At 38.0% G+C, this 20,365-nt stretch overlaps 1 protein-coding gene across 1 annotated transcript; it reads right to left on the bottom strand.

The window, feature by feature from the left end:
• Positions 1 to 2,732: 2,732 nt before the first annotated feature.
• Positions 2,733 to 19,002, bottom strand: LOC113569272 (globoside alpha-1,3-N-acetylgalactosaminyltransferase 1-like). The gene is made up of 6 exons (XM_035526848.1): positions 18,983 to 19,002; positions 18,223 to 18,255; positions 17,973 to 18,107; positions 17,135 to 17,762; positions 3,616 to 3,696; positions 2,733 to 2,747 (listed from the first exon to the last, which is right to left on the bottom strand). The coding sequence occupies exons 1-6, from the start codon at positions 19,000 to 19,002 to the stop codon at positions 2,733 to 2,735; spliced, it is 912 nt and encodes a 303-aa protein (XP_035382741.1).
• Between the last annotated feature and the right edge of the window lie 1,363 nt (positions 19,003 to 20,365).

The raw sequence follows: 20,365 nt of genomic DNA, 5'->3' as shown, positions 1-20,365 counted from the left end.
GCACTAACAACGAAGCAGCTAATCGCTTACAGTGGAGCTTTTGGGAGTTGAGGGGCAGCTTGTATTTTTGTTTGTGTCGTAGTTTATGTCTTGAAACAAATGTATCATGTTGTGACCCAGTTAGCCTACTAGCCACGTAGTCGTCTTTGTTTTGTGTTATAATAAACGTTCATTGCATGTAACGCGACTCGTCCCCACATCCTGCTTTGCCTCCTCACCACGTCACACAACCAATGAAAATGACCTGTTAATTTCTCAAGGTGTTTCTTTTAGTTTTCCTAATGAAGGAGGAGTAGGACATTATCTGTCCTCTTAAATATGCATTCATTGATTCCAAAATAGTTGAGGGGGACATTCCTGGGGTGGTATTACATTCCAAAAATGGTAAAAAAAAAAGATATTTCTTTTGAAATAAACTTAACAAAACATGAATCAGAATTTCACAACGTGTTTAGATGCCAAGGACAGTAAACACCATGTGTGGTTCTAATACATCACAGCTGTGTACATACCCCCCAGTGCCAACAAAAGAGACGCACTTTCCATACTGTACCAATCTGTCAGCACGATGCAAAATGCCAACCCCAACTTTGTTTATATAATTGCTGGAGACTTTAATCAGACCAACCTGAGGACAGTACTGCCACATTATTACCAAAATGTGGACTTTGCGACCAGGAAGAAAACACACTAGGCCGGGCTTACACAAATATCAAGCAGGCATTCAGGGCAGTCCCCCGCCCCACCTTGGAAACTCAGACCACCTCTCTGTCATGGTAGTTCCAGCATAAAGGCCACTGTTAACCAGAGGCAAGCCGGCTGGGAAGCAAATAAGGGCTGGTCCAGAGGGAGCAGTCTCAGCACTACAGGACTGTTTTGAATGTACTGACTGGAATGTGTTCAAAGAGGTGCCAATGTCAATCAGCACATCCTTTTAGGGGAGTATGCCGAGTCTGTGATGGGATTCATATCCAAGTGTGTGGAAGATGTGGCCGTTATCAAAAATATCACCACACGTGCCAACCAAAAACCCTGGCTCACCAGAGAGGTGCATATGCTTCTAAGGGCATGTAATGCTGCATTCAAGTCTGGGGACAAAGATGCTCTAAGATCTGCTAGAGTCAACTTGAAGCGGAGCATGAGAGCAGCAAAGCGTGCGTATTGACTAAAGAAGTATGTACAATATTGGGCCAAACACCGACAAAGCACAACAGTTAAACATGGCTTTGAATATACATACTAACAAGAACGATAACTAAGGACAAGTGTAAACATGTCCAATTAACAATGTAGGGGTGTGGTTATGGAGACAGGCACATACACACACAAAGACACACATATATAATACTAAATAATAATATGTTATTAATAGTTAACTAACTGTTATAACATCATAAAACAAACGGCCCTGCTGAAAAATCCAGATAAGACCAGCTTTTCAGTATGACAAAGATAATTAGACCAGCCTGAATAGACTGATGACCCAGTTTGGTTGACTAAGCTAGTCAGAGGTATGTTTTAGTTACAGGAGCGGGTTATGTTGGATTTATCAGTTATTTATTTGATCATATTGCCTGAAATTATCCTGGAATTATATTTTGGAACATAATTCATTTTTAAACTAATCCTTGCCTTAAGTGGTGTTCTGCCCGTCACATCAGGTTGAATGTAGTGTAAAAGACAAACCAGTGCCTCTAACCCCATCTCCCACATATCAGATAGAAGTCTCCCGATGAAGAGGGGAAGTAAATCTGCACATTTCAATCTGCAGTGCATACTGCCTTCACCACATGCAGATCCTATCGCTCAGTGGCTGTGCAGTGCCGTACTACTGTGTCGCTTTTGGCCAGGATGCTGTGGATGACTGCTCAGTCAGCCCCCAGGCTCACTCCAGTGACTCCTATTTTGCCTGCTGCTATTCCTGGTTTTGGTTTTTGTTTGTATTGAAGCTCAAATGTTCAAATCCTCCTGCCTTGCATGCAAAGCTCTGCATGGTCTTGCTATAGTATTCCATAAAGCTCCAATTTGGTAACTAGATAGAGGTTGTATTTTACTCTGAAAGACTGTCCAGTGCATGAAAAACCTGGGTGATACAGATTAGTTTTAGGTAGGGAAACAGGATAGACCAACTGCTAGCAAATGTACAATGAAGTAGATTCCAGTAACCCTTCACTCATGAATTATGGGATAAATTAATGAGGTACATTTTTTTTTGTCAGGAAGAGAAATCAAAGAAAAGCTTGGGTGGTACAGGTTTTAGTTTGTAGGCAATGAAAAGAAATGCACCAAGTGTTCACAAATGTACAATGAAGTAATTGTCACTTACCATCCCACTTGCCATTTTTTATAAAAAAATCATGTGACATACTGATGTACCATGTTGTTGACAAGCCTTCACAAGCTTTCACAACAGCAGGTGAAAAGATACTTTGACTGACAGGTTGCCAGCATTTGGCTCATTGAGAAATTTATGAAGCACTATTTTTTTTACAGGTTTTATATTAGTTTTACTTTGTTTGCAGTAAAACAGGATAGATCAACTGACAGCAAATGTACAATGAAGTAAATGCCAGTAACCCTTCACTCGAGTATTATGTGACAATTTATGAGACACTTTTTTTTTTTCTATCTGGAAGAGAAATTAAGAACTTAGTCGGTACAGATTTTATATTAACTTTATTTTGTAGGCAGTGAAAAGGAAACCCAGCTCCACAGAGGATCAGATAACACAGTTAACACGCAAGCACCTGCATGCACAAGCACGCATATACACAGGTACTATACACAGAGACGTAACAATCTCCATGCAGCAGTGAAGCCATGGGTCTGGCTCTACCCACTGCCACCATTTGCTCATCAGCAAAAAGTGAGGAGAACAGAGACAGAAAACACAAAGAAGAAAATACAGTAACACTTCTTAACCTGCTCACTCCTGAGATTGGACAAGCAATGTTTTGTAATAATGCATGTTTAGGTTCAATGTTTTGTCACATATTCATCTCGGCCTTTTAAATGACATAATGCAAAAAAGTATGGGAACTGTGAATTATTCAGTGTCCAGTATACTGGACATTTGGAATTAAGTGTATCTATAAGACTTTGAAAAAAGAACATAGTTGTTATTACCAGTACAATTTACACAATGGGGCATAATGACCAGTTATTTACATAGTCGGGCAGAGGACTTGCCATTGCTCGGTAGTGAAAGCACCAGCTTTCAAAGGTACAGGAACCGTGACTGCACCAAAAATTCACATATGAAACGTTCCCCAGGGCAAAATCCACAAAATGAGTAAAAACCCTCACAGGTCACTTCTTGTTTTGAGTTCTGATTGCTCAACATTTTGCCTAAGAACACTACTACTAACACTACTACTATTCATAATGAATGGTATCAAAACATCCTCCAACTTCTGCAACTTCTCCCAATGATCCAGGAGCAATTTGGTGATGAACAATATTTATTACATTTGCAAAAATACAGTAAAAATAAGAAAAGGAAGGATAATTCAACCCCATATTTAAGGGATTATTTATAATAAGAAGATCCAGTAAAAATATGTACATGTTTGTGAGCATGTTTGTGTGGTATTGTGAAAACAAGTAAAACATTACAGTCCACACAGGGTCTGATCGTGGGTTGGGGTGCACCTCAGCATAGTTCTTGATGACTCGAGAGAAACAGATGATTTTTATGTCTTCGATTTTAGATATTAAGTCCTGCCACAGATACTCAAGGAACCAGAGGGAGAACGGAGGAAGATTATTAAGGAAAATAGAACATTTTCCTTACAATGGTTATTGTGTAAATGTAACAGTACTTACTTCACACTCAAGTAATATTTGAGTTCTTCTCGCTCTCCAACCACCCTATGAAATAGAAAACATGTAAATTAGTGCTAGTACATATTAAAATGGGAATGTTTTTGTGTGTATGTTAACAATTCACATGAATCAGGATCCCAGGTAAATGCACCTGATGTGAGAAAGGATACTGTCAGTAGCTGTAATCATTAACAGCATTATGTACATAAATACAATAAGGTTGAACACTGTGAGATGGACTACAAATTAAGAATGCCATGGGAATATGGGCAGCACTAAGAAAACTACAAGGTGAGTTCTGCCTTACTCAGATGAGCTTTAGACATAAAGAACTTGTGGAATGAGGATGTGGTCTTGCAGACTGAAGATGTGCTTGGGGAACTGATAAATGATGGAATGTGGTCCTTTATCTGGAGAAACAAAAAATCCTGCTATACCCCAGAAAAGTTATGAGCACAGCAAGTCACAGCAAGCGACACCATGTGTACAGGGATACAATGAGAAAATCTCCATTGTGTCAGTGGGATTGGGGATGAGCTTTGGCCTACTCTCATGGGAACAAAAATAAAATCTCTGAACAACTCAGTAATGCTCACTGTGTTTTCCCCATGTGGTTTAATCTAAAACAAGTTCAGCTCTGAGGAGTTCTGGCAGTTTTCCCACAAAAAGTTCAAGTACCAATGAGAATAAAACTATTCTAGTTCTGGCTAGGATGTATTCTATGAGGAAATGGCAGAGTACTTTTGTAGGTCACTCTGAATGAGAGCGTCTAATTCAGAGGCTCTGAGTTTCTATTCATTTACATTTCATTAGCTAGTATTTATGTTACATTTATTTATTAATTCATTGAGGCATAGTTTTATTTGTTTATTTATTTACTGATTGATTTCTCACTTTTTGTCCTCTATACTCCATTTCTCAGCATTTATCATTCAAAAATGTTTTTCATTTGTTTACTTGATTGTTGTCTGCACGGGGCAAGTATATTTCCTTCAGCTGTGGGGTTTTTTTTTTGGGGGGGGGGGTTGCAAGTTGTGAGCAGACTCAAGTGTTTTTGTTACTGAATCTTAATGGTTCATTAGTAGACTACTAAAAGCTTTTTGCAGAAGTTGGCAGATGAGGAAAGTAGAAAGATGCGTTAGCGAGGTTTAAAGATGTGGGGGTTTAAAGATTGTTTAAAGATGTTTAAAGATATTAAGATGTGCATGTTATCATTTTTCACCCTGGGTTTTTGTGCCATTTAGTTTTTGGCATAAAAATGACTCAATATTCCTCACACACATTAATTTACATTTGTATCGGCACAGTAGAAATGGCAAACTAGCAATAATCAGCAAAGGGATGGTCTGTAGCAGCCACATATTTAGCTAAGTGTTGCAAATTCATTTTAATACTTTTAATCATAAAAATATACTTGAAATAATGCCAACATTATGTCTGATTCCCTGATGGTTTTCATTTGGCCTCTTCAAGTCGTCAATATAATTTAACTCTCCAGGTAGCTACAAACTTTGCTAATGATAGCAGAGATGTACCCTTAATGCTATAGGCTTTATGTAAAAAAAATATGGGTTGATTTAAATGTTAAACTTTAAAACATTGTGGATTAAATCACTAGCTAATTAGATTTTGGTATCAGTTCAGAAGAAGACTCCACTGTTTTCTCTAGTAACCTTTGGACTAATACTAGTCACACAGTTACATATGACACACTGAAAATGACTTGTCAGCATTTACATAAATTCTCTTGACTTCGATGGGTGTTAGCTACTCAAGAATTGATTCACAAGCATGTGAATCAATTAATATTTATCTTAGCACAAAACGTTTTTATTTGTGAACATAAGCACTGTGCCACCTTGGCCAATATAGGTAGATAGCTAACATAGCTAGATAAAATTAACTTGGTAAGCATGAATGGAAATGGGGGCCTCACTGACTACTCTATATCTAGCTAACCTCTTCCTAGGTTAAAAAGCCATTTATTTTCATTCTTAATAGGGTAATTGGTGTCCATGATATCTAACATTAGCTAAACTTTCAACAAGGCTTTCAAAACTAACATTACGTTAGCTAGTTAGCTATCTAGCTAGCTACAGTTATGATATTGTAGTCACAAATTAGCAGCAAGCAGGAATTAAATCTCATCAGTTGTTCAAAATATTCAAACAAAGGCTATAGTTTATTTCTTGCAAACCATTATTGAAAATTTTACTTTCCTCTATTGCACACTACTGATATTATTTTTGCCCTGCTTAATGAGATTTTGCATTGATGTATTACTTTAAATGACATTTTTGTTTCAGGATTATAGAATTGAAAGCCATGACATGACAGGGCAAATTATTTGGCATAGAATGTGTCAGCAGTACAGTGTTTTCTGATTTTATATCTTCTTCCTTGTTAGCATTTCAATGTTTATTCACTGTTGACTAAATGTCATGGACCAAGGTTGAATCACTGTTGAACTTTGTTTCAATTTTGAAAAGTGAATTAACATTGAAAAAGCAACATTTTTTCAATGTCTGGCTTCTCAACAATAAAGCAGGCGTTTTGATCTTTATGCACTGTTGAATTTTGATTTTGAAAACTGAATCAACTTTGATAACATTGAAACATTGAATAAGGATTTCAATGTTCAATTGTAATTGCATCAACAATTTACCACCATTGAATTTTTTTTCAGTTTTTAAAAGTGACTCATTGTCGAAAAGCGTTATGTCTTTTTAAACACTGAATACACTGTTTCCTTTTCATTCTAGACCTTTACACAATTAGGCATTACATTATTTTTTATGCTAGATTGGAATTAAATCATTTACATATTGGATGTTTTCAATGCATTACTGTTCATGTTTATCTTGCCATGCCATACATTTAAGTCATATTGAATGTGATGAAATGGCACAGTCAGGATGTTCAACATATCTTAATTTCTTTTGGATGCAATGACCCATTCATTACCGGTGTACACTTGAGGTATTTTGCCATGGCCTTCATGACCTTTGTGCATGGTTTTATATGTACTAATGACAGCATCTAAAGAGGAACAAACCACAGGTTAGATTAGTCTTTTAGCTAATGTATGACAAACCCATGTACATTGCCAACCATTTTTTGGAGCTGTAGTTGTTTAAGTAGGACACAGTTTTATATTTAGATGTTTAGATCACACCATGCATGTTAAGAGACACTTGATTTGTGAAGCCAGAAAATCCACTTTGTTTTTGCTATGAAACCACATTCCACTTAAGTTGAAAGACTTAGTTAACATCTTCAACAGCAAAGTGTAATGATCGTGTCGTGAGAGTGGGATGCCAAGACAAGTCTCCACAACTAAACTGGTCTTTATTTAACATAATAAACACAAACTGAAAGTAATCAACATGAAGAATAACATCTGACTCACCAAACATTAACAAGACAATGAGCGTATACATTAAGCGGTATGTGTGTTCACATATGATACAAAATACAGACTGGGTTATACATCAATACCAGACAACAGAACAATAGGGATTTAAGTACACATGTTAAACAAGGAACATAACTACAAATAGGTGTAACATGGACAATCAATACATCAGGGGTGTGACAATGGACAAACACACACACAAGCGGGGAGGAGTCTAGGAGAGGGGGCCGTGCTATGCCACAAAGGATCTATTGTTGATCTGAAACTTGGATAGGCAGAGGACAGTCTCTCTAGGATAGTGTGCAAGTTCAAAAGTAATAGATAAAAGTTAAGAAAAAAGGTATGAGGAATAATAATGTTTTACAAGTGCATGTAATTAATAATTAATTAACATTTATTGGCTATTTTTGAACCAGTGTTGATCCATCCCCTCCCTGCACGTTCTGACGCTTATTCAACAACAACAAAAATTACCATACTGGCTGCTGATCACAAATCATACTTATTTTAATTAAAAGAGAAGATTAACTTGCTTGTAGTAGTGTACCCTTTCACATTTTATTGGGGAGAACCACCAAAAAGATGCAAAAATCACCACCAGCTGCCCAAAGACATTTTTAAAGGCAGAAACAAAAAAAATAATGTTATTACAACTTCTGCAGGACTGCAGAAATTAGCCTTAATACCCTTATCACACTAGCAGTTTAGCGGTCAACTTCGGCTACTTTTGCTAGCTAACTACTTCAGCTGCCATGTTATCTACTAAATCTGTGGTCTAAATCTACAACCCTGATGAAAAAACTCACTAGCAAATTAACAGCAAAATTAGCACTTTGGTTCTTTGGAAATGTTGCCAACAACTTCAAAAGCTCAAGTTGACAGTGTGAGAGTGTTGAAATGCACATTATATTTTTTTGTTGTTCCCAAGCAAGTGAGCATTAGCCTTCTAACTAATGTAGTTAGCTAGTAATAAGATAGCTAGCTAATTTAATTAGTTGATATTAACAAGTTGTGGTGTTAGCATTAAACAAGCACTGGCAGAATGCATTTTAGTCATATCACTTTATATATGTAACAAAGGTTATGACTTTCAAATATATATAGACTTAACTTACATCACTTCTGGTTTTCCATAACTTATCCTTCCTCTCTAATGCAGCATGTATAATTGTAAAATGGTACAAGTACATTTGTTTTACGTTATTCAAATGGAAAACTATTGTTTTTTTTCATTTTTGGTAACAAAGTATGCAGTGTTGTTTTGTTCATTTTTTTTTATCTGATCCTGTAAAAAAAATGGACCTCATGAGAAGTCACTCAATTTATAAAAGACAAAATTTGTTATAACTGTGACATGGAGGTTAAGCAGGATGCGGGGATGAGTTGCATAAACAAGAACACATTTTACTTTCACATATAACACACACAATGTAGCATGCAGGCTATTTTGTTCAAACACCAACCCCACAGACACACAAACGATAGACATTTATACACGTATACTAATGACACAAAGAAGGGCAGGTGTGAGACACATTTAGGGCATAGTCACACTGATGAACACACATGAGACATTCAGGGCGAGGGGCCATACCATGACAGAGGCCCTCCCCAACGGCTCGACTCCCGGCGAGCCATCTTATCGGGCTGCAGCTCGATAAGACCAACTCCAAATCGCGAGGCCAGAGGACCGAATGACCCGACACGGGCCAGCATGAGCAAGACAGAGGGGGGAAGGACAGGGACCGGAACAAGACTACAACAGACACAGGGACAGACACACTAACGGGCATAGGCACAGACACCAAAAGGGACAAAAGGACTGGTACAAACAATGTGGCACAGACACAGTGACTGGGATGGGTACAACATTATTCAACAGATTAACGAGTCCAGGTAAGATGGCAAGAGCCTCAGGCTGTTTCCCAGTTGTTGGCTGGGCTGCAGTCCAATCTGTCAGTCTGGAATCACCCCTCGCGGATTTGGGGGGCACAACCTTTGCTGTCCTGCCTCAGGAGGCACACCAGCCACCTTGCTTGTCTCTGGGGTGGACACTGGTGTTGCCTCCTTCCTGACTGTATGAGGCTTTGGTATGGTGCACAAGTTGCGGGGCTGTGTGCCCTAGTTAAGGGAGTTTCCTCCTCAAACTAGGTCACCTCGAGGTGTTTCACATGGGCTGGCTTGCTTGCACCTAGGTGATACCTCCTGGAAGGAGCCTTGGGCAGTATCATAGGTGCTGGAGTCTCGTTGTTACCGGAGACGACAGACTGAATGTCACTGTCAGTGAGACAATCCCCATAGAGGACCTCCTCCACCTCCCTCGAAAGATCCTCCACATAATCGGACCCCAAGTCCGACCGAAGACTGACCTTGCTCTATTCCCCTATCTCTCCACAATCATCATAGCCCTCATAATAGTCCATGTAGGGGTCATAAAGACCCAGCAGAGCCCACTTCCAAGTACCGATCCTCGTAGTCCGGCTGGATTCCGGAGAGTCTGGCCCTGGACCATACTCAGGGCCCCCCCAAAATCGTCCAGTGACCACATCCCCTGTTTTGAGAGTGTGGAGTGAGGCCAGGATGAATGAAGGTCTTTCTGTGGGGGTTGTGGTAGGGCATTTACTTCCTTTTCTACCCTGCCTTCGTTAGCCCAGGGTCATATTACCAATACGGAGAGTCTAAGAAGACATGATAACTAAACCTAGGGCTAGGATAAATGAAGGCTAGAAATAAACCAAAGCGCACAAAGGCAAATAAGGAAAGCATGATATAACAGAAACTAAGAAGTAACATACGGTGGTAAGGAAAAACAAAACATCTAGAATCAAACAGGCTAACAGATACAGAGACTTCGAAACAAAGACGGGCATACATACATCCAACCATTCAATATATTCCACACAAACGCATGCAGTGAACAGCAAACAAACAGGGAATCAGACAGGGTTTAAATACATGAACTTAACAAGGTAGAAACGATGGACAGATGTAAGCAATCAAACGAGGGGCAGAGAAAACGAAACTATGGCATGGAACTAAAATACACAAGACAGAGAAAACATGGAACATGGAAGCTGGGAGGGACTAATCGTGACACAGGGCCTCTACAGTGATTACAAATAATTTAACAATAAAATGTTTATTTTGATCTCCAGTGGAAACAGAAGCATTTACAATGTATGCATCCTGAATCTGCATTCAATTGGATTATTGAATGTATCAGAATAGCCATCATTCCATCATTTCTATTGATTGATATAGTTGTCATCAATCCAGTAGTGTCAGTAAAAAGTATTTACATACCCAACCAGCAGCACTCCTACCAATGACAGTAGAAACAGGTGGCAGTTCTGTATTAATCGCATATTTATTCTTTGCCCCAGGAGGATGCAACAAGAGAAGTGGCAGATTGAATATTATCCCAAACCATCATGACCGTCAGAGTGAAACCGTCTTGCAGGGGTCTGCAGATCTCTCTAGTGATATAGTAAATGTATATTGGGAATTGAATAAGAAACCCCAAGGTAAAGCCTAGAAAATGGAACATTGTGGGCCCATTGTGCGTCTTTAGGTGCAGAGTCTCACTGACAGTTCTGTGGCTATCAAGTTTTGTTATTATGTTGAAAATCTCCAATCCTATAATAAAGATGAGTCAGACACCAATGGGCACAGCAAAAGCAAATCTTATTTATTATTTGTCTCAGCCTGAGGTGTCATTTTTGACAGGTTCCCCTTTTCCTCTGCGCGTCTTTATACTACTCTCGGTCTTGTCCAGCGGGCCGGATTATCTGACCTGCAACAGAGCATTTTTGTCAGAAACCAAATTAGCAGATTATACTAGGTATAGTTGTTGTGATGTTCTAGCAACACACACAGAGTTTGGAGAAAGAGAAACTGTCTGCTCCATGTTCTCGTAGCACAAATGCATTGTAATTTTTCCATTACATTTGTGCTATAAGAACATGGAGCAGACAGGGTGGTGTGAGTTGAGATCATCTTTGTTTAAAAAAAGGAAAATCTTCCAGTGGGATATAATTGTGTCAAGCTTCAACTTGCATAATGGTGGATCTTAGTTTGTGTGTGTGTGACGATTTGAGGCTAACAAGATGCCGAGAAGGGGCATGTTCAAACATGTTTTTATTGAACACACAGACGACACATCTAACACCGCACACCTCACTAAACACCTTTCAAACACCAACAACACGTACTACAACACAAGAAATATATATACACACAAGAAGATTACACACAATACAGAACAGGTGGACGACACGAAAGGGCGTGGCAACACGGACTAATACACACGCACACACACACCAAGATGTTTGAGGAGGGGGCGGGGCCATAACGTGACAATGTGGTTTGGATGTAATGGTGGAGATTTCAAACACTGGTATGTAAAAGAAGGTGGGGCAATTACGTAATCATTCCTGAAAACTCTAAAACTGTAAGATCTTTGTGTGATTGTCAGACATTCTCCAGAGCCTAAATAATATTTGTTAATATTGACCTGCAATAAAAAACAGAGCCAGCTATTCTCTTCAACTAATTTTCAAGTCTGCATTTTTACAAATAATTCTAAAATATAATTCTGAATGAAATAAAAATAATTATGCCAGCATATGGAGGTATTTAGGAACAACATGACCACCTAGTAAGACCGTAGCAACCACTTGGTAACCACCCAGTAACAACATTGCAAGCACACACACACACACACACACACACACACACACACACACACACACACATGCGTACAGACGCACACTTTCAACTGTTTTCAAGCACTATGTGTTTCTTTCAAGAAATGCAGATCAAGTTTATTATTGGTGTTGTTGATGATGGTTGGTTATTTTAGCATGTGATGATATTCCACGTGTTGGGATCTTGCCATTTTCATGTAATTCTTTTATTTACAGTGACAGAAAAAAAAATGCAGTTTGTGATCTGTGAAATCTGAATGATTAAATCTCCAGAAGACTTTGCTCTGTAACCTAAACTAGTTGATCATTTTTGCCATTGAATGTTTAACTGAGTGTTTAAGCCAGTTGGTGTTTCTTTCTCATTCCATCTGTGTAATTCTCAAGACTCACTGTAACCAACATGCAGTACCGGTAGCTAAGACTGTTGAGTGAGATAGCTAGCTACCAGTATATTGTAAATAAAAAATCTTTGACACAGCTTTCTGTAAACACACACATTTCATTCAAATATATACTGATAAGAGACAGCAAGCTACTTTTTGTGTGCAAATAAAAACATTTAACTGAAAGTAAAGCATAACCACATACATTTGTAACATTAGTTAAATATTTGGGGGGTTTTTTTTGTTTTTTTTTTGGTATTTCAAAGATGTTTGTCAGCATTATTGAATACACATTGTATGTCTTGTTTGTTAATCATCTTAGATGTGATGGTCTCACTTTAAGCCTGTAAAGTGCACTTATAAAGTAAACACATTTAACTTAAATGTGTAATGACCTGGTATAATGTTAAATTATGTGTCATATACATGCGTTACATACTTCTATAATGAATTGGTCAAGGGCAATTTGAGAAAACAAAGTTTTGTAAGACCCTGATATTGAGCTTCTGAACAAAGGCTTCATAAAACTTGACTTTATGAAGTCATATACTCTTGCTTTATAAGGTGTGCATATAGCTATAACTACATATGAGTATTATAGAGGCTTGTGGCAGGCATTATAAATTATAATGTATGCCATATAACACATAAAAGCACTTATAATGCATTATAAATACATGATTTATAGGAAGTTTCTACTGCTTAACGCTGGTCAGGAATTCTCTCTCTCTCTCTCTCTCTCTGTCTCTAGTAAGTGTTGTTTTGTTTTATGTTTTAGCCTTGTTGACCCCTGAATCTGAATCTCCATAAACCCACATCCCAGAGAAAACGCCACAGCTGCCTCTCCCTATTTCATTGTAGTTCGCGCTAGACATCTGCAATAACAGTATTAAGCACTATTTCTTTTTTTACGTTTTTCAAATGTAAATCTTTTTTGCTTCTAAAATTATTATCAGAGGAACAGTATGGAAGCACTCTGAATTATGCATCGCTAAGATTCGGATCTAAGAGATTTATAATTCAGCGTGCTTCCATACTGTTCCTCTGAGAGAAATAAACAGACTGGGTGAGTGAGAATAAAAAAGCCTTTGTAGGGGTTTTACCTATTTAGACTACATATGATTTACTATGCCTCAATTATTAATCAGTTATTATTAATTGCTATTATTAATTAGATCAGTCTCAGTGTATTATTCAGAAAGAGAACAAAAGTCTGTTGATCAAGGTATTTACACCTTATATCCATGTGCTATTGAACACACGCCCTTTCTTCCATTGGCACAAGCTTGCTCTTTGTATTGCTCCCAATCCGCCACACCTGCAACTTCATGTAAAGTGACACGCTTGATGGAAAAAACACAAAGCAGACAAAGCCTCAGACAAAGCAGATCAGCTTGCACATCAATGAGAGCGTAACATCGGCAGCCCGACCTTTGAGACATATTCCCCTTTACTTTAGTCGGGTGTTGAGACTAAAGAACTGGTGAAGCTTTAATGTGGATACCCAGCCCTACATGCAGCAATACTGTTTTGAAGTTACTAGGCAGCTAAGGCAAGAAGATGGACCAGAGACTGCAAAAAAAAGCAAGTGAAAAGTTCAGAAGAGCCATGTAGATGTGGATATATATTTAGCATATAAATTAATTACAACCAGGTTTTAAGCATTAAAAAATGGATTACATGTCATCTAATAATGGCTTATCAATGCTGTATAAAGTAAATTTATTAAAAATAAATAACTGTACAGTAAGAGAAAGGTGTTGTAACCCCATTTAAGTGATACTGATGTTATAAACAGACGAGTCATGAAATTTTAATGCCTTGAGGTTCCTGAATTCACTGTAAGAGCTGAACAGAATAACAGCAAAAATAAATAAGTTACTGAAAGAGATTGATATGGCACATTCCATTTCTTGAGATTTTACACTAAAGGGTTGATTTTTTTTATCTTATACATAAACGCAAAGCTAAGATGAAAATATTACATCAGCTGTTGAAGTATTATATAACCACCAATGCACATTAGACCAACTTACCGATATATGCCAATATTAAACTAATATATAAATCTACAAGGAGATGATGAGAATAAGATATACTGTCATTAAGATATAGCAACATTTGGAAAAAAAATGATGAGCCTATTCATTTTATATTGGGCCGTATGCAAGAACCTACTAAGAACAGATTGTGAGAGATCTGCTGACGAGAGGAAGAGTGGCGGAAGAGATTTATTACAGTCCAAGTATATCAGGATTTTCTCTCAGCATGAGCAAAATTTACAAGTGATCCAGACCCTTCATAGCTTTCAATTCATGGCCAGGGGTTAGCGTTAAGTTTCAGCTCTGTCCTTAGAGTAGACGTTAATTACAGCATCAAACATCCATGTTGTTTCAACGTGACGTGGCAACATATCAACACTGGATAATATTGGTCCTTTACTCCAATTACTTCAATGTAATTTTGTTTGTTCAGAATCTTTTTTCAAATGAATCAAAATGAACAACCTGATAGCTATCAAGTTGGCATCACCCTGTAGTGCATGTGACAGCATGCCTTTCCTTTGGAAGTATGTCTTCTTTTTAATATACTCAACAATGACAAAAACGTTTTTGATCATTAATGTAACATTAGCTGAGAGAAAAAGTCCAAATAGATGAGGAAAACATGTCTAGATGCCTTTAATCTGTCAACTCAGAGGATCTTGCACATAAATGTACATGTTGACATCCTCAAGACAGCAATGCTGATTCATTGTGATCTGCACAGCGTGACATTCCTGCTGAGTTACAGGCATATGCTGAATCCTAAATGGCACAGCTGTACAAACTGACTGTATGATTGCACACACCTCTCAAGTACTCACTAGTCTAGAATCAAAAATGGCACAACATAAAACAAAAATCATGGACTCGCTTCAATCACATTTTGTTTTATCTGTGTAATGCATCAAAAAACATAATCACAATATAAACCAAACCAAATAATATTTCTTCTGGGTGTGCTTACGCCAGCACAACAAGCAAAAATGAACTAAAGCCAACCGACCACTAACTTCCCTTAAAAATTAAGGAAAATAAAATACCACCGCTACAACACCAAACAGGGAAAAAGAAGAAAAAAAACATTACAACACACAAGACAGCCATAAATAGAACCTTTAAATCTCCTTATTCTCATTCCAGAGTTCTAGCATCCACTATGACTATGATTCTGGATCTGCCCTTAATAAATCTCACTCTTGTCAGCATCTGCCTCGTGTTCACTCCGCGTTACACATGTATTTTGATGTTCTTGACTTATTCATTCAGCAATGCATATTAACATAGTTCCACACATACATTACAGTAAACTATCAACACACTTATAATAGGTCTGATTAACAAAGCCTATCCCCACAGAAAACAAGAAGTACAGAACTGGGTGGAATAAAATTCGTTTATTGTAAACAGCAACAGTTCTCTTTTTATGAATGCAATATTTTTATGTGTAATTATGTGTAATTTTGACAAAACCTAACAACCCCCTATCCAACTTCACTATTTTTTAGATTATGCTTCTTCCCCTTTTATTCAACCACAAATACAAATAATTGTTCTACCTCAACAAAAACACTCACTCCACAATACCTGCATTCTCTACACCTCTCTTCCACACTCGCTGTTGACCCCAAATATTTCAACTCCTCTGACTCCTCTGATTTCACCACTTGTACTGCGTGCATCCTCATCATTACAGAGCCCCCACTCATTGTCTCAAAGGAGACCGTAAAGCTACCTAAAACAAATACACAACATTGACACAACAGATAAATACATTAACAACATTCCTTTTAAACTTTACAATTTAAAATTACAAGCTGCGTCGACGTGCACGGCAATGGTAACCTGGGAAACCTAGCCGAGCTCCCTGCGCTCTCTTTCTCTGGCCAGTGGCGGATGGCATATTACTTTCCCTTAAAGGACAGCAATCCCAGTGACCTATACAGCCCTCTAATGTACCTCTCCTGCAGCCATGTCCCAGTTCACCAGCTGCCCTGGATGGCTCCAGCTCCATGGTGTGCCCGTTCATTGACAGTGCGCGTCCACAGTCCCAGTATTTCTTTATACTGTTTCTTCTTTACTTATGTTGCAGTATGGACCATAAATGACAGCTCAAGTAAAATGAGCTACTTTTTGTTTCTCATTCCTTGGCTTTAGCAATTGTACTACTGATGCTAAAGTTATCATGTTTTTGTTTACAGATCTCTGAAAGTTAAAAAAAGGGTCTTTTCACCTTTAGATGAATGACTCTTGTGGAGCAATTGTACAGAGAACTTATAATCATACGTCATTTTTGGGCTGTTAAATATTGTAATTCACAGTTCTCATGAATGATGCCTAAATCGCTGTTCAAATGGAGGACAATAGTACAAACTGACTTTATGACAAAAGTATGAGGGTTGCATGGGGCTCACTATTAACTACATAAAATGCAGGTTAAATAAAAAAATAAGTAAACTCAACTACATAACAAAGCACAAAAACATCAACCCTAAGTTTTAAGGGGTCATTTGCAGTAGGTAAACATTAGGGGGAAAATGTGCATGTGTGTGTGTGTGTGTGTGTGTGTGTGTGTGTGTGTGTGTGTGTGTGTGCATGTGTGTGTACATGTACTTACATATATGTGTGTGTGTGTGTATGTGTGTGTGTGTGTGTGTGGGTTAGTGTGTGCTAAGAAGTCGATGCTCACATGGAGTCGGATAAGAAGTCGGGGTTCATCTCAGTGAGGTTTGGAGTGACTTGTGAAACACGAATGATTTTTATATCATTGATTTTGAATTTCAATTCCTGCCACTGGTACTCAGGTGACAGGATCTTGGTGGGTTTGTTGTACAGGAAGTACTTGTTCAGATGAGACTCCTCATGCCACGCTGCTTCAATAGAATTGGCCTTGTCCAACTCCAGCTGCATGAGGCAAGTTTTAACGAGTCTGTGCACCTCTTCCACTCGACCACCAAACACCGCACCACCATAGTAATAATCTCCCATCCCCTGAGGAATGTAGGCCTGTGACTCAGGCCTCCTCTCATATGGGAACTCATTGTATGGTCTACTGTAATAACCAGGGTGTATCACAGCAACAATATCACCCAGAGTCTCCGCCCCCCAGTGACCAGAGAATTTGGTATCCACATTGAGGCTGAACATGTAGTCGACCTCATTGGTCAGTTGGGTCTTAATGAGTTTTTGGAGCTTCTCCATCCTGTGTAATGTGATCTCCTGCCAGTGGTTTGAGCTTGGAATTTTCAATGTAGTCAAACTACGGTTGGCACCCAGTGTTACCATAGGAACTGCCTCTGGCTGGTCCGTAAAGATGTAATAATGCACATGGTAACCCTGCATGTAGTGCCTCTCTGCTGACTCCAGAAAGTCCTTAAGGAACCATACGTATCTGAGGAATTGGGGGAAGGAGTTGTTAATTAGGTTTTGTGCCTGTTTGTTATATTAGAGTAGCATTAGTTTCTATTATTTGCCAGAAAGTATCTTATTTTTTCATGCTGCTCTGAAATGTTTTTCCAAAAACATTAATCAATGCAATATTAAAGTTAATTACACATTACTGCACACAGTAAAAGACCATCAGCCTGTAGTAGATACATACTTCCCGGGAGCAAAGACAGTGGTTGCCACGGTAATGTTCTGCGTTTTGTAGATGGCATCAATCAGAGTTGTGTCAAATGTTTCCTCCCACACCACCGGAGCAAGCCATGGGGTCACTGTGATGACATCTTTCCTTCTGTTGCACACACAAACACACACACACATATGTAAGTACATGTACACACACATGCACACACACACATACACACACACACACACACACACTCACACATTACTCCGCAAGTACTTACCCATTTAGCACACTGGGCTGCTTGTACAAAAGCCTATTAAAACACATAAAAGCCAATGAACTAGAGAAAGAAAACCTATAGAGGTCAGTAATTCAATATATATGATTGCCAAATCACTACAAATGACCAAATTATATCTAGATAAACAGTAATTAGTTAGCAGTGATTGCGTAGTGTCTGTGTGTGTGTGTGTGTGTGTGTGTGTGTGTGTGTGTGTGTGTGTGTGTGTGTGTGTGTGTGTCTGTGTATGGTCTGTACCCCTGAGGAGAGAGCAATTCCATGTTTTTGTACTGTACATCTTCCCTGAGGAAAAACAAACATCAATACATTATTTGACCCTTTGACCAACAATCAGGCCGTTCATCTTTACTGGCGCTATTGTTAAGGTCATAGCTGTCTGCGGTAGCAATAGCTTTAGGTGTTTTTGCTGATTTTGCATTACCGGGCTCTTGCTGATTGGAGTGGCACTAACATTAGCTTAACATATAGTACTGGAAAATGCTGAAGTGTCAGTATTGCATAAAAATCAGTACCAGCCCACTTTGAGCACTGCACAAGACGATTACAAATCAACATGAAACACGAAACATGAAATCGAGGGCAGGGATACACATGATGTGACAATGCCCAAGACAGAAATTGAAGAAAAAAAACCATAGAGCACATAGCACTTGTAGCCATGGGAGCCAAGATCCCAGATGATGCAAGCATGAGAGGGAGCCACTTTGTACCCGCTAAATGTAATAATAACACGACTTACTTCACACTCGAGTAGCACATGAATTCCTTTAGCTGTACATCCACTCTGTAAACATACAACACATGTAAATTAGCTAGTACAGAGAAATGCATAGTAACCTAAGCATGATTGTGTATATGATTCTGTTTATATTGTGCATATATATATATATATATATATATATATATATATATATATATATATATATGTGTGTGTGTGTGTGTGTGTGTGTGTGTGTGTGTGTGTGTATTAACACTTCACCTAATCCAGGAGGAAGTGTAGCCCAGGTAAATGCACCTGAAGGGAGAGAGTATACCGTCAGTAGCTGAACTGTGATCAGTAAGGGCCGTGTGTATAAATACCACATATGGGTAGAAAGGTTGCACATTTAGAGACTTCAACACTACTATGCATACTTTAGACCATGTGCATGCACATTTTTATAGTAGTGAAACCAGCTAAATGTTTTAGTATCACACTATGTCACACTATGACACACTATTGAATCTACTACATTCAGTCCATGAAGTGGTCTGTAAAACATTTACTTTTTTAGATGAAATATAAATTGTTTATTTGTGTATATAATAAATTTGCCAATTTTAAGACACTAAGGTGGGTATTACAGTCGCCTCTACTTTGGCAAGGCAAGGTTATTTGTAATTTTCAAAGGAATTGGCAATTCAAAGTGCTTTACAGAAACAAAATTAGAATAAGAATCCTTATTACATCCTGAGATCTAATACTTCAGGAGAGTTTTTGGCAAAATAAAAGAATACAACAAAGTTACATGAAACAACTGATTTAAATACAAAATATAAATTTAAAATTAAATAATGAAGTAATAAAATTAATGAAATAACTTAAATACATTAAAAAGACAAATTTGCAATCATAAAATTAAACACACACACACACACACACACACACACACACACACACACACATATATATATATATATATATATATATATATATATATATATATATATATATAAAAGCAAGATTTGAGACAGATTGTAACTGTTAAATAAAGAAGCATCCAGAGTTGCTTCTGAGGGAATATTCCTCATCAGAGGGAGCCATTATGTTATTGCAGCAGAACACCAGCTACAAAATTTAATATGTCTTTGAGAAACTTCAGTTTCTCAGTTCGTAAAGTATCAAGATAACCTTAGTCTAATGGGTTTGATTTTATCATTGCAAAAAACTTCACAACATTTCTCAGTGGAGAGGAGCTTGGCGGCTGTCTGGTTAGACGTGTTTCTGTCACAGTTCTCGTTGTACTGGGGTTTTTAAAATATATATATATATTTTTTTTTTTTCTGTGATGACACACCCAGAAAATTAATGATTACTGAGATTTGAGAATTACTGAGAATTGAATTGAAACCACATGTTCAA

This window comes from Electrophorus electricus, chromosome 6 (assembly GCF_013358815.1).
Source record: "Electrophorus electricus isolate fEleEle1 chromosome 6, fEleEle1.pri, whole genome shotgun sequence".
NCBI classification, from domain to species: Eukaryota; Metazoa; Chordata; class Actinopteri; order Gymnotiformes; family Gymnotidae; genus Electrophorus; species Electrophorus electricus.
This window is presented reverse-complemented; position numbering and strand designations above follow the sequence as displayed.